Below are 15,680 nucleotides of genomic sequence, written 5' to 3'. Positions count from 1 at the left end.
GTGGTATATTTGGCACCAGCCTGCTTAGTCTCAGGATATAAAAGAACTCAATAAACCAAGGAGACTTTACGACCATCTCACCCTCTACAAAACTGTATGAACATTAAGGATTTATGACAATCTTCTCTTTCACATCAAGAATTCAGATCCAAGTTATTTTCAAGTACATTCTATCATCTTCATTCTTCATTAATGCAAATACGAATTAGAATAATTAAAGACAACTATATTTGTGCCTGTATTCCTTCACAGATAGTAGCTTCTGCATTATCAGATTGATTTTAGTATAAATTTCAAAAACAGGATAAAGAACTAATTGTACTGGGTTTATGCACAGGGGGCTTTAAAGGTGAACATCACATTACATGAATGATTAGTAAGAGCTCAGGGGGAGAGGGCAGAGGGTTTCTGTATCAGAGAAACAGAAGTTTGGAAGCTGGCAGAGATTCAGCAAAAGTCAAAAACTTTTAGGCATGCTGGTCAGGCTTATGGTGAAAACACCACTTAATACCTTAAACTACTGTACTGACTCCTGAAAAGGTGCTTCTTGCATCAGAAAGAGATGCCTGCAACGTATGCTAACTCACAGTGTAATTATTAACCAGTCTGAGGCAAAGGTTACATGTTCATAAACTAGTATGCATAAAAATAGCAAAACTGTAGCTGAAACACTACCCCACCTCTTCCTACAACTCTGGTACTTTTACAGTTGGTTAAACTTGATAAGATGTCATATCCAGACTGAAACACTAACTTTTTCTGTAGTATTATTAAGACACATTAAAAAAACATGCTTTACTAGAAAAATAGACAAGCTTTTTACAGCAGGGAGCAACAAAAAATATTACGAAGAAAATGTGTAATACAACTTCATATGTGAGTTGAGGTACCTTCCAGTCTTAGGGGAAAGAAAAGACTGGCTCAGGGTAAGAATTGTCCAAGGAACACCTCCAAAATAAATATTATACCAAACTACCTACTTCATTTTAAAAAAACCAAAACAACACACCGAAATATACACACACTTTTGTGAGAAATGAAGCTATAAAGAACAAATAGCACGCTGAAGAAGACTTTTGTAAATTTACCCTGGAGAACATGCTTCAAAAACAAGACCATTTTCTTGAAAGATGCTACTTTGCCCGGGCTGTCGTACGGCCAACATCCTACTTAAATAAATTCATCAGAAGTTAGGGAAGACTATACAGAGATGGGAGTAAGATTAAAATCTGTACAAACAAACCAGTTTAGGAGGCTTAAGGAGGCAAGTTAACTACTCAAAATTTCCTTTAAAGTGTAGATGGTTCCATACAGCATTTTGGTCGCAAAATGCTTAACAGAAGTCTACCCTTGTATTACTGTTGGCTTCTCTTATTTTGCATATTATTAAGGCTTGCAATTTATTATATAGTGTAATAAAGTGCTTGTTTAATTTATAATAAATAGCCATTAAGATTAATGGAATAATGACAAAATAACCTGAACTTTACCTCAGTTTATCTGTACACTGGAAAAAATATATAGCTGGTTTTGCTTCTTTGCTGGTATTGAACACCATTTCTCAAGTTCTATGAGAACATCCAAAGCAAAGCCAACTAAAAGTCAGCAGACAGGAGGAATATCCAAAAAGATCCTACAATCTGAGTAAAACACTTTCTACACAACCTTATTAAAAGGGAAGCATTTCAAGCCATACTATTTAAAGGGTGCTTTCCTGAGAAACATGTTGAAGTTGCTCTCAGAATTTTCAGACTTGTTGGATCCCATCATCCATAGTTGTTTGTTTGCTGCACACAAAAAGAAACGGCCATGCCATGTCACAAAGTTAAATTTAAGATCCTAGTATGTTAGACCAGTTAAGAAATTTGGCATCATCCTGTAAAAAAAAAAAAAAAAAAAAATCTTTGTGCTACTAGCTGACACTGCATGCCTTGAGAAGGGTTATTTGCCAGACACTGATGTATGCAGCTTGTTTCAGCAGCATGCCTTGGCTGATAAACAAGGCTCACAAGAGTCAAAGTTCTTAAAGTAATATTTCTATATGTAAGCAGGATTTTTTGATCAGGCACGGTAACACAGATCTTCCTCAAAGCATACCCAAAACTATCTAAACCAACAATTAATTTGAAATTAACAGTTAAAAAAAGCATTTTCATCTTGAAAGGTGTACCTAGAAAGAATTTCAAGAGACTGTACCAATAAATAATATTACTGTCAGGAAAGCATACATGAAGTTTTTTTAACAAATTTGTAATACAAAAAACCCAGAGGCAATACTTTGAGATTACCTCTAACTTAAATTTTTCCCTCTGGACTTTGAGGCAAGTGTACTAACTTAAAACCTCATCTTCCACATCAACATCATTCTTCATTTGTGAACCCACATGGAATTCCCCTTTTTGAAAGTTGAGATGTTGCAGATTTATGTCATGATCGTAGGGATTTTCCCAAAGACATATATGCACTCATCAGGAGACAGGAAACCAAGGGTGTGAAGGTGGGTGGGCATTGAGCCAGATCCTACTGTTTAGCACAATTTTGTGCCTTTGTATTATTTGGTTTCATGGTCAGCAAATCCAACCACAATGTTCAACACCAATAGGAGATGCTTTGTTCTGTAAAGCTAGCATAATGGTTAAAAAATATAAAGATATGGATACAGATAATGACAGCACAACACTGACATTATACAGCTGGCCTGCGTTTGCACCTTTCTGCGATTGTTTGCAGGCAGCGTAGCTTGATGTGCAAACATGCCACAATAATCCATTTTTCTCAAATTAGATTTTGGAATAAAGAATGCAAAGATGTTCTTCAGTCCTTAAGCTGACACTATGCACTATTCATTCCATTCTCCATTCTTAGCCTTCTATTAAAAGCACCTTTATTCCTGTGTGTTCATACAGAGTTGCCTGGGTTTACAATCACACACACTGCTCACAAAACCTGACACATTAAAAAACCCATCCCAATAAAACGGTTTCAGAGCAGGAATGAAATTCAGTTTCATCATCAGATGTCAGGCTGAGCGCGCAAGACCAGTGTAAGTCATTCATCTAAAAACTGGAAAGCAGGACAGTCAAGATGAAATAGTAGCGAGCGGGTCACTGAAACTGCTTATTCAATGCACAAGTACTAATCTCTAGCAGTCTCAACTATCCACCAGCTCTTACAGATACAAGAGGTTTGTCCACCTATTGTATTTTAGCCCATACAAACCCAAGTTTTTTAGAGTTAGACAAAAAACAATCCTTAATTATTTCATTTCAGATCAACATAAACAGTCAATGTATACTCAAATTAACATGAAGTGATGCTTAAGAGCCACCAGCATTCAAAAATTGTAAAGACGTGCCTTTCCTAGATTCAAGAAAACACAAGGAAGCCCTCATCTTGCACACAGGTAAGTGCCTTCAATTTCTTTCAAGTGCAGTGGCAACTGATACTCTCTCCTAATCAACAGAGAAAGATTTCTGCCCTTTTTAGGGGCTAATTGGCAAAAGCAAGACTGTATGTGCACAAGCATGTTACGTACAACACATTTGCAGCTTATTTTATCATTCAACTGCTTTCAGTGCAGCCTTATAAGTGATTTATATTTGTAAGGGAGGGCAGAAGGGAGTGTTAGTTATTCATTAAATTTATTACTGGCTTTAGGAAAAAAAACCCAAACCAGCTATGTTATTTGTTCATTTAATTTATTAGTGCTGCATAATTTTGAGACTGTTGGCTTTAAAGCCAACAGAGAATGCAACTGAGGAACTAATTTCTCTATATTTTGCTTAAAAGTGTTTTTGGGGCAGGGTTTAAAAGTTTATATAATCACATCGCCCTCTCCACCAGGCAAATGTCGTATTTAAATGAAATATGCAATTCAGACATATGCTACAGAAGTTAGGCTCCAAACAGCTAATTGCTTGGCACTGCCTTTGTACTAGTCTATCTCCACGTCAGGAAGCATCACAGGACCAAAAAAACCAGAAAACCTAAAAGAACCTGTTTTCTTCATTCGATATGGAATTACAAATATTCATTTGCTCAAGAAGTGTCAGTTTTCCCCACAAAACCAGTTGCTGGCAGATAACACACATTCATAGCTTGAAATGTTCTCCACCTACACCCACAGGTATCTAGAGTCCTGGATAGCATTGTTAATTGTTTTTCTTTTTTTCCCCTCTTTGTTCTTTTTACTTATGTTCACAAGTAATGAGCTAGTGTAAACTCCAAAATAGCAGAGTAACAAAGGATAAAGGTTGAATTTTGGAGGGATTTTTTGTTTCTGAGGTTGCGATAGAGTGGAGATCGACCTTGGCTTCAGAGCAAACCCACTGAGGTTTACACGGTTCAGCTCATACTCCACTGTTAAGAACAAAGTGAACAAATCTAAGCGCTACCAGCAAGATGCACAGGTCAAACAGCCACTGTGTACCAACCTTCAGCTCAGTCTCAAAAGGTGACACACTTCTCTATCCAGAGTGAGAAAGGGAAAAAGCTTGCCTTTCTCTCTCTCGTACACTTCACGCAATTTAGTGCTAAAAAGCGGACAGAAACCTTTAGTTACTTCAGCATGTAGGATTTAACAACATGTTCCTCTAGAAACCTTTATGCTTAACACCCTGACAACGTTGAGAACCAGGTCCTACAACCTTTGTACAGCAGGGTAAACCAACATCTCCAGTTCAGGCAGCTGAATTTCAGGACTACCTACGCTCAGGATAACAAGTATTGTTAGCCAAAGGCTCTTTGGCAGCTTATTTTTCTTCCCAAATAACACTAGTAGCAAAACACTCTTAACAGTGAAAAATCTCTCTTTTTTTTTTTTTTTTTTTTTGTTAAAGCTTTGATCTTGCAGTCCTGACAGAAATAGGGAAATATTCAACAAAACTACTTTTACTTCAGTGACTAAACTATGTAATACGACACCAAAGCTCAGTAAACATTTTGAATAACTTTGAACATCAGAGCACCTGTTTTAAACAGTTGTTGGTATTTGTCCCTGGGACACTCATCATCTGAATTAATCTCTGCTCATTGCATAGACAACAACAGGAGACTATTCTGTATGTTTCTATTTTTGAGCAAAGTTGTATGCAGGTTTTTTTTAAGTACTGACCATGGCAGGTAGAATAAATTAAGTTTTAGAGAATGGTCTCTTTAAACAATCCTTTGCAGACATTATTAAAAAACTGGAAGTGGGAAATACCCTATCAAAGTCAATGACAGAAAAATCTACCAGGTGATGCACCATGAACAAGGGGAACCCTGTTACTCCAGGACCGTTTATCATGACTGTCAAGCATTGCCTTCGGCCATATCAGGAACTTAGTTGGGAACTTTCTATCAAAACCTCTGAGTATTCAATCTAAAGAACCCAGGTTAGATCATGCACAGAAACACGGCACTAGTGAAAGAAGATGCTGTTGCAAAGAAAATTAAAACAGAAATTAACTATTTTGATAAATCAAGGTAAAAAAACCTGAAGCTATTATTTACCCAGAAAGCTGTAAGCACTTCAGCAAATCAGAATGGAGACGAACTAAACTGACACAACCTCAGACGATTAGTTATCACTCTAGTCTAATCCAATTAGGTGTGTTTCTTAATTTTACTCACATGAAAACTGTAACACTTTTCCACTAACTCCTGCAAAGGCAACAGCAATAAGAGGAGACTGATAATCAACACCACAAATAATAAAATTCCCCTATAATAAAAGGTGGTTTGGGGTTTTTTAACATTAAATTTGGGGAAAAAGTTTAAAGAACTATTTAAACATTCTAAACTATCTGCTATCCATTGATCAAAAGCCCTTCCCTGCATTTTACTATACCACTTCACAATTCAACTCCTTTCATCATGCCATATTGACCAAGAAGCATAATGCAAAATGGAAGTGAACCAATGCTCTCCTATGGATTGAAAGACAAACTCAAATGTACATGTTTTGAAAATGAAGGATTTAAATATTACAATAACATCTGTCATTTATCAAAAACTTAAATAGAAACAAAACACACTAGTTTATATTGTGCACCATGAAAAAAACCCCATCACGCTGTGTTTTGTTAAATGCAACAATAACAGCTCTTCTAAGCTATTTATTAACTACATTTTCTTCACCTCCTTTCAGTATCCAAAAGATGGACTAATAGTTTCTCTTTGATACTCTACTACAGAAGCAGAGAGAGTGGGGAAGCAGTGCCTTCTTTCACTTGACTGGGATTTTAAAACATTTCACAAATCTCCAAATTTTTAGAGAACATACAGATTGATTTTAATATAAGTAGCATACAATCAACAAAGCAGTCATGACTTTGTGCTTAAGCACTGTACCCAAACCCTAAGTGTGTATCCTGTTTTTAAGTACTGTACATTGTCTTAATGTAAAAGTGTTAGAAAGTTCAACCTTCCCATGTGGAATTCAGGAAAGGGGGGAGGAGGATGACAATCAAGTCATTCTGTGCAGATGTTGTACTAAGTCAAGCAGATATTAGGATAAGAGTTAATCACATCTGAATAAAAAGCAGCAACTTAAACCATAGGGACCATGAGAGAAGACAGAGTCTGATACAGCTTCTCTTCAATCTGGTTCTGGTTTTAGAACAAACAGAAGAGAAACAGACCAACCTGCCTAAAATAAAACACTCACAAAAAATGTCACCTGAAGCAATAAAGCAGAAGATTCTTTTTGAGAAATGTTTAGATACCAGATGGAAATTTGTTAATCAAGTGGAAATAAACATATATAAAAGCCCAAATTAGTTACTGATTAATACTTGATATTGGAACCAGAGCAACCAATATTAGTTAGACCTCTGAAGGAACATCTTTAAAAACCAATTTCAAAGGATTAAAAATATATGTCAACACCTTTACCTGGGCTGAAATACAGTTAGCATTCAAACTTAATAATCAGTAAAATTATCAATTAAGAGTACACTTTATTCCTGAGGAGAGATACTCATTTAATTAGAATTAAGGAAAGTAAGTTACTCTTTACAATGACTAAAAAAAATGGAGAACAGTTGACGCTGACTCTCCAAAGACAGGCTGATACTTGAAACCAAACAAAAAACCCTGGTGATTTTATTTGTCATCCACTGTTTACAAGATTGTTTTATAATCATTTGTTATGTAAGGTTTGATACCTAAACATATTGGTGATAGTAAGATCCTCATTTCACTACCTTGAAAAAACACAGTCAAAATTTGGAGCCATGTTTGCAACCACAGTCAGCTCACCACCATTTCTAAAATTTGGCAGCAATCTGTTTTGTCCAAGTGTAGGGTTAATTCCCACCTTACTCAGGGCAACTTTCGAAATACACTAATAAATTAATATTTGCTAAGTATCAGCAGTACTTCACTGGCACAATTTAAAAAAAAAAAAAAAAAAACCACAACAAAACCAAGTATCTCAGACTTCCAACATTTCAATGATTCCTTTCTGCTGCCAGGTGGAATGTCTGGTGAATTCAGAAGAGCAACAGCTTCCCACAGATCTTAGCACAGATGACTAAATGCTTTCGATGGCATAGTGAACCTCTCCTATTTTAAGACTTCACTTTTAACTTCGCATTACAGTTCACTACCATATGACTACAGGCCAAATGTTAGGAATTTGCATTAAGAATGAAAGCATACACAAACTCTGGGAAGCTACCAATGAACTGCTGCAGCAAAAATGGTATAATATGACATTTTACCTCAAGAGGCAGACTTGTATTTTTACAGCAGAATATTTCACTTAATTCTAAACCACTTGGACTTACTAAAAAGGGCTAAGAAATGATCAGTCTTGTAAAATTCACCCTACTGCTTAGAAAATTCATCAGCAGAAAGACTATTGTTTTGGCTTATACCTGTCTTGAAGACGGTCATCTGTTAATAGACAGAATCGATTAATATTTTTTCTAAGCTTACATTTTACAATAACCAATTTCTTTACTGGGCACCTAAAATACTGTAATATTTCCTTTGGCTCCCCAAAATCTAACTAATGATAACACAACTACTCTAACAGTACTCTCAAGGTAGCACTAAGATGTGGGACTTAAAAACATGGCAAAGAGTTGGCAAATTTCAACCCCTCAATTTAAGGAGGAAAGCAGAACCTAGATTGTGTATGAACTACAGAAAGGACACCAATATAAAACTATAAACTTCCTCCAGTCACACTTTTAATAGAAACACCCCAATCCTCTTGCAGCAAGCTGGACACATGTTGGCATCGCCTACTCAGTCGGGCTTGTCAAAAGACTTAAGTGAAGGAACCCTTTGTTTCTGGATCTACGTAGATCTTAAACATGCACTAAATGCCTGTCTTGACAGGAGCGCTTCCAGGCAGATGTAGAAGCACTTTTCCAGAGCTCTAGAAGGCTTTCATGAAAAAATATCACCAACTAAACATTAAGTGAAACAGAGAGAAAAGACAGCAACTGAGGGACAAACGTTAACTAGGCTTGGCTTAGACATAGCACTTTTCCTCCCTTAAACCTTATTTACATCATCCATATGCATAATAGTGGCATTTAGTAATTTATTCTGCATACAGCATATCAAAATTATTTCTTTACATAAAACCATATTATTTATATTCAAGCAATGTTTCTATTTTTCAATTTTTAATTATTTTTTTTTTTAAGAGAGAGTCCTGGAAAATGAACCCAGAATCTGGTTTGCTCACCAAACAGACAGAACACATGTTACAAAAGGGTAACTTCCCCCTACACCTTTCTCCCCCATGCTCTTGACTTGGGCAGAGCAATGTCAAAAGCCGTATGGATTCCATGACTGACCAATCCCCAGATCCTTGAAAAGCCAATTATCTAAATTAGTAACAACTCCTGTCACTATTTTTGAAGCTGGCACGTATCCCTAAGATAGACATTAAATACTCATTTCACACAAGCCAAGTTCATCTGTACAACCCCAGAGCCAAGAACAGAAAACGTTCATCATTCTTTTCTCTTGCCCTAGTGCAACAATTTGAGCTTTTTAAAGCTTGCTCTTTCAGAACATGTTCTGTGAGGTCCTACTTTAAGAACCGCTTATGCAACAGCAAAAGGAGCTCATGGTTTCTGTGGACAGAAGAGGCAACAGAGGCCCAAGAACAACAATCAGTCATTGCAAGAAGCCAGAGGCAGCAGCTCTGCCCAGGATTTCCTAGAAGCTGAGGGCTCCCTGTTCCTACTGGCCATGACGCCTTGCCAGAGCCTTCTCATGGCTGCTCCATCCCTTTGGATGCCTACTTCGGCATCTCCTCCTGGCAGAATCCCCAGCTCTACTTCCCCCTGTCAACACTTTTTCCTTCCATCCCGCTACCCTACCCAATCTGGTAACAGTTGTTTGGTTGCCAAAAGAGAAAGACTTCTATGTCACACAAGCTCGCGTGAAACCCCAGATGCACCACAGAACACCAGCAGTTCCTTGGTAAACACTAGCCTAGGCTACTGCCAAATTCAGCCAAAGCTCTGGCTCACCTGGGTTACGTCTAAGCATAGACAGTGGCGGGCAAGTCTCGAACAAAACGTTTTTTGCACCCTGCAAGCTCAAACTGCAACCAGTGCAGCATCTCCTGCTCAAGATGGAGATTTTCAACGGTGAAGCAATGGCTAACATACAATACAGCTGAATAAACCCCTAAACCCAGAAAAAGCCCAAGGATGAAGGTTTGCCCATCCTTTTAACAAACGAAGCCATCCAGCAAATCGCATCGTAGCTGTTGGTGGAACATCTGGTGAGGCCATCGAAATAACTCAAACCATCTACAAACCTTTCCCCTCTGCCTCTCAGCAGGTTAACTGTGCAGACACTGGACTTACTAGGATTAAACAGAGATACAGAAATACCTTGTCCCCAGTATCCATTTACCTTGTCCTGAGGGCCTGCCAGGCTGCATCAATGTCTGCGTACAGGTTTTTCTCAGAGGGCTTGCCGGTGCTCACCCCGTAGCCAGAGTAGTCATAAGAGAAGACGTTGCAGTTGATGCGGGAGCCAAGGCCAATATAGAAGCTGCACATCTGGCCCAGGTCCACAGCATTACCGTGCGAGAAGAGCAGCGTGTACCGGCCAGTGGGGGCACAACGTACGAACATGCAGCCCAGCCTGTTATCCCGAGCCGTGCGGGAGAAGAACACTTCCACAGCATCCAGTTCCCGCTGCGAATACTGCCAGTCGGCCCGCTCGCTCAAGTGCAGGCTGCAGGTGCCCGATCCCGTCGGGGTCCCTGCCCCGGCTGCCGCCCCAGCCTCCTGCTGCTGCTCAGGCTGCAGGACGGTGTAGGTGGGCTCCGGGGGCAGGAAGGCCAGCTTGGCAGCGATGCGGCTGGGGCAAGGCGGGCAGCAGAACAGCCAGCAGAGCTCGCCCAGAGAGAAACCGTTCATTCTGGGGCCTTGTTCTGGCATCAGAGACACCGGAGAAAAACTAACCTATGCTGGAAAGAAGTCAAACGGAACCGGCCCAGAGCCCTCCTCCGACGCAACCTGCGCACCTCCCTGCAAAGCTGCCGGCCGCCCTCCCAAAACGCAAACAATGACAACCTTGGAGGAACTACAGTTCAGCAAAAACAGTGCAGCTCTTCAAAGCCTGAAAAACGTGCTTAAAAAAAAAAACCAAAACCCAAACAACGACTAACCCCACAAAACATAAAGGAAGTACAACCAGCCCTTAAAAACCCCACAACTGGCGCTACAGTAAACACCACCCGAGATCCCCTCAAAGAAGGTAAATCGCACGTACATGTATGCATTTATAAAATGAATTCCCAGATCCTACGGCTCAGTGCGGCGCTCCAGAGCTAAAAGCCGCCCCCCCCCGCGCCGGAGCCGGCCCCCAGCAGGGCACATGCAGCCGCACCAGCCCAGGGCCCTTCCCCCGCCTCGCAGCACCCCCCGCGGCCCCCGGCGCCCGCCCGGCTCCGCCCCGCTGCCGGCCCCCGCCGCCGGCCCCAGCCCCCAGGGACGCCCAGTCCCGCGGTCCCCTCAAGCCAGCAAGGGCCCCCCCCCCCGCAGCGCTACCGCCCCCGGCCCGGGCAGCGTCCGAGCGGCAACGGCGGCGGCTGGAGGAGGATGATCCGCCGGGCAGGGGAAGGGGAAGGCAAGGTCGAGGCTCAGCCGCGCGTCGCCGCGGGCAGGGCCATGCCGGCTGCGGCGCGCAGGCAGCAGGAGCAGGCAGCGGCCATGTCCCGGCGCTCTCCCCTCCTCGCAGCCGCACCGCTTCCGGGTTACGGGCGCGGAGCGGGGCCGCCCGCCGCAGGTGCCGGCGGGGGCGAGGCGGGTGCCCGGCACTGCCCACGGCGCCCGCCGCGGCTCGCGGCTGCCCCCTAGGCCTTGCGCCGGGGCGCCGAGCAGGTGCGCGGGGAGGGGCGGGGCGGGGCGGGGCGGGGCACGACGGGAGGGGAGGGGAGGGGAGGGGAGGCGAGCGGGAGCCCGCGGAGCGAGCCGGGCCGCGACCGCCCGGGCGGGGAGCGCGCCGCCTGGCCCTTTAAGGGAGCCCCCCCCCCCCGCCGCTGCCGCGGTCACGTGCAGCAGGCGCGCTCGCGCCCCCTCCCCCTCCCCGGCCGCCCACCTCCCGCGCATGCGCGGCGGGGCCGGGGGCAGCGGCTGGGGGGCAGGCGCGGCGCCGGGGGCCATTTCGCGCCGGCTGTGGTGGGGGGGGCCGGCGGCGGCGGGGCCTCCGCGGCCTCTCGGTGTTCGGGGCCGGGGCCGCTGTGCCCTCCTCGGGGCGGCCCCTCTGACCCCCCGCAGCCTTCGGGATCCGCTGGCGCCGTCCCCAAGTCTTCCAGCTCCAGTGCGCTCGGGTCACCCTGAGGAAAGGCCGCGTTCATCCCTCGGAGCGTAGCATGGTGGGCCCAGGGTGCCGGGCGCGGGCGGCTTTCCTGGCCGCACCAGGCTGGCAGGCTGCTCCCCGGGCAGTGGGGATGAGCGGTACCCAACGGCCTTGAGTCTCGCTCCTGGAGAACTGCCGATGCCGTCATGCAGAGGTGTGAGCAGAGCTACTCCTCAGCCAGTAGCATCCGGAGCGCCGCTCTCCTGGTGTCAAGCATGCTGTGCATCCCAGACTTGAAAGCTAGAGAGACCTCTGTGTATGTTAAATTTGGCTGAAATTGGTCAGCAGTTTCAAGGGATACCACAAAACTTAAAACGACGCAATTGCGGAAGCCTCATTTCCTTAGAAAATCAGGCTAATAACCCATATCCCAAATAATTCATTGAGTAAATTAGCAAGTCATGTAGGGCATATGGCAGAACCCATGGATCAGTGGTTGTGGTACTGTGACTCTACACGTTCATCGACCCGGAGAGCAGAATGCAAACAATGAGGGGAAAAGACCAGCGGACGTATTTATGTGTAACATTGTGTTACTAACACAGGTTATAACTATACCCTTAAATTAATTAACCAGCACTGCGTGCTTGCTGAAAAAAACCCCTGTAACGTAGTCCAAGTGAAAATATAAGGAAAATTACACCTATGCAGCTGTACTTACAGTGTAATTCATGTACATCCAAACGGTGCCCTGACTTCAGGCATGGCATGCGCCTTCACCCCTTTATGGTGCTCTCCTCTGTGTGTCCATTACTCGACTTGCTACCTACGAGGAACAAAGCTTCAGAAATTCAAGAACGTTGAGCTGAGGTCAACTCATTAGTGACAAGCCTGAGATGAACTTCTTTTTCAGTACTAACATTTGCCAACTCTAAGAAAGTTAGTTCAAAACCTGTACACAAAAGAGTCGGTCGTCTGTGATACTCCTTTGTCTTTGGAATGTCAAAAGAAAGACCAGCCCCCATCCACATCAATCTTTAGTTTTGCTAACAATGGGAATTTTAGAAATCCTGAATTCAGCCAGCAATAATTGTGTCTACGCTGACTGTTAATGGGGAAAATGAAGGCTGTGTATCTCCAGCCTGAAAGCGTGGCCACTGGCGTGGACAGACTGTTTCCTCTAGAGGACAGAGAATACCCAGTTTATTACGTGTGTCCCAGGCATGTCCCGCCGGGAGGGTAACAGGGCCCAGAGATCAGGTAGGGTAATGTCCCACCTACTGACGCTGGGTTCCTTCAGGTGGCAGAGACAGCCAACACATCCTGCGTATGGGCTGTTTGGACGTCCAATGAAATGATGAAAGGGACTCCTACTCCACAGAAAAATCTGAATAAAGAAAATAGAGAATAGATAAATGAGGAACCCTGTGAAATTCCTTGGGTATCACAAACAGCCTCAAGCTCCACCTACGCTATTACAAGAGACACTATTGATATCCTGCGGGAAGGCTGATACAACCCCGAGAAAACCCTGAATATACCCTGAGAAGTGATTTGGATGATGAGATCTGAGAAAAGCCTGTCTAGTGCTGCCGCTACACGTCCCTCTCACTGCACACACAGTGAAACCAAGATAAGAGCTGGAATTTGGGCATGTAGCACCAACTGAAACTAACATTTCTCAGAACCCTTTCAAAGGCTGTATGACTCGCCTGGAGCCAGACAGGAGAGGCTGTTATAAGTAGATTGCTACTCCAAAGAATAGACAATTAAACGGACAATATTTCCCATGCTCCACCCTGGTCCTTCCTTAGGTCGTGTTTATAGTAGTGAGATTAAAGTGTCCTCTTTGAATCCAAGGGGAAGTGTCATGAAATTTGCTCCTCGAGTGAGCTGGGCTGTGTGAACCTTATTAGTTATTAGAGTTTCTTCATTGTTCTCATCATACACTCTGTAGTTTAAGTTGATCTCAGTCCATCTCTCATACAATAAAATAGTTCCTGCACAGTTAGTGTGTCCTCAGTAAAGACAACATTTGCCAAAGTCTTGGAGAACGAAATGAAGAAAGGAGCAAGAGGGAGCCACTGAAATGGAAATCATGCTGGATGAAGACAGAGAAGTAAGAAAAAGGAGTTCCTGAATACTGCTGCCGTCATGGCAAGCTGAAAACACAGTGTCCGTGAGTTTGTAGCTCAGGAAAGTAAAACAATTGGGACTTAAAATTGGCACTCATTTAGTGTGTATCCTGTACCCCAAGTTGTCAAAAGAGACCTGTAATGCACAAGTGCTTAGGAGAGTGAAAATTAGGAGAATTTTTATCCATCCATTTGTGTGCTGCTTCAGTGGCAGCCACATCTCTAACCTTCCAGGATCCACGGTAGTCCTGGGGATTGTGTTGCAGCTTGTTGGGCTGAAGGGCTGGCTGTGGAAAGTTGGGCACAGACAGCTTAATGCCTCTCCATGCACCCTGTCCCTGGCGCTGCCTGAGGCTTGGTTTGTTCTCCTAGCATTTTAGACAAGTCTCAGAGCTGTCCTAATTACAGTAGCCCACCAGACAATGATGCTGGCTACTTCCACCACCGTAGATAGTTTTGGTTCCTCGTAGCTTGCTCCTTCCTTTCTTCAGCCACCTCTTTTGCTGAAAATCTCACACTTGGCCTGAGATGAGGATGTTTCTAGGATGTGCAAATCTTCTGACAGCATTATGTCCAGGTACCCAGCTATGGTGGGCACAGAAAGACAACGGATAGGGCATGTGCCAATATTTCTTATGCTCGACATGTGAAATTGCTATTTGAAGAATGGCTGTTTTGGATCTTTCCTATGTGTGTTCCCCTCAATACTACTGCTTCAGTCCAGCAGTGCTTCTTGTCTCAAATCTTTTTTCCCCCAACTCCATACTTCCCTCTGCTCTTCCTTCCCCTTTTCATTTTGTAGCCAGCAGGCATCTGCATAGTTTTCACTTGACCAAATACTGTGAAAATGCTCAAGAAAAACAAGTATTTCTGCTTGTTCTGTTACTGCAGAACTCATCTTTTTAATGATGTGTAAATAAAGACGTCCCTACTGCTGTGCCTTGTAACTAATATGACACTAAGACTCAGTGAAGTGCCCTGCTTCTTCACTAAATGTTAATATATGGCCTGCAAGGGTAGAATATGCAAGCATTTAATAATGAACAAATTGTCAAGCCCATTAAGAGATAGGAAGTAACCCCTAGGAAAATGTGTTATCTATGAGACTTTTACTATCAGCCTTTAATTAACTGTTGATGGACCTAGAAAGATGCCTCAGGTGAGCAGGGAAAATTTTCAAATAGCTACCAAAAAGGTAAATATAACAGAGCACACAGTGGTTGGTTATGTCTTGATTATTTCTACCATGTCCTGTAGTCTCACTGTGCCTGTTACAAGGGCAGAGTACTTTGCACTCCACTTCCTCTTCCTGAACACTAGATAGACAAAAGAATAGGCGAGAAGACAGTGAGATTGAAGCCAAAGAAGACACCTGGCAGCAGGACTGTGAAGATTATGTATCTTAAACATTAACCATGCCTGACTTCCTGCTGCCGCTTGCCAACTGTGTGTCTGTTACAGCTGGATAAACAGTCTACGTCTAATACCTGCACATGTGCAACCATCAGTGATTGCAGGACTGGTTACAAATACCAAATTCAGACTAGGAAGTTCCTCAATGCATTTTTGCTTATTTCCTGGACATAGTGCATGAAGAGTGCAAGTATTATTTCTTACCGCTCATGTAAGTTAGTATCTGTGTATTCCAGGCCTGTTCTAGAATATGTTAAAGCGGTAGCAACACTGAAAGGCAATGTCTCCCTCAGTTGAAGCACAAGGCAAGAGATCACACTGCAGTCTACCAAACTGAGGTGCAGGGCAAATAATGAAGTACTA

The 15,680-nt window shown here is 43.2% G+C and overlaps 1 protein-coding gene across 1 annotated transcript in view; it reads right to left on the bottom strand.

Moving 5' to 3' along the window:
- Window positions 1-10,885, bottom strand: part of ABHD17C (abhydrolase domain containing 17C, depalmitoylase) — a 30,348-nt gene extending 19,463 nt beyond the window's left edge. Inside the window, exon 1 of the mRNA XM_075045115.1 lies at window positions 9,874-10,885. Coding sequence (XP_074901216.1) covers window positions 9,874-10,406 — 533 coding nt within the window. The 5' untranslated portion in view covers window positions 10,407-10,885. The remainder of the gene's footprint in view (window positions 1-9,873) is intronic.
- Between the last annotated feature and the right edge of the window lie 4,795 nt (window positions 10,886-15,680).

This window comes from Buteo buteo, chromosome 13, assembly GCF_964188355.1.
Source record: "Buteo buteo chromosome 13, bButBut1.hap1.1, whole genome shotgun sequence".
Classification (NCBI taxonomy): domain Eukaryota; kingdom Metazoa; phylum Chordata; class Aves; order Accipitriformes; family Accipitridae; genus Buteo; species Buteo buteo.
This window is presented reverse-complemented; position numbering and strand designations above follow the sequence as displayed.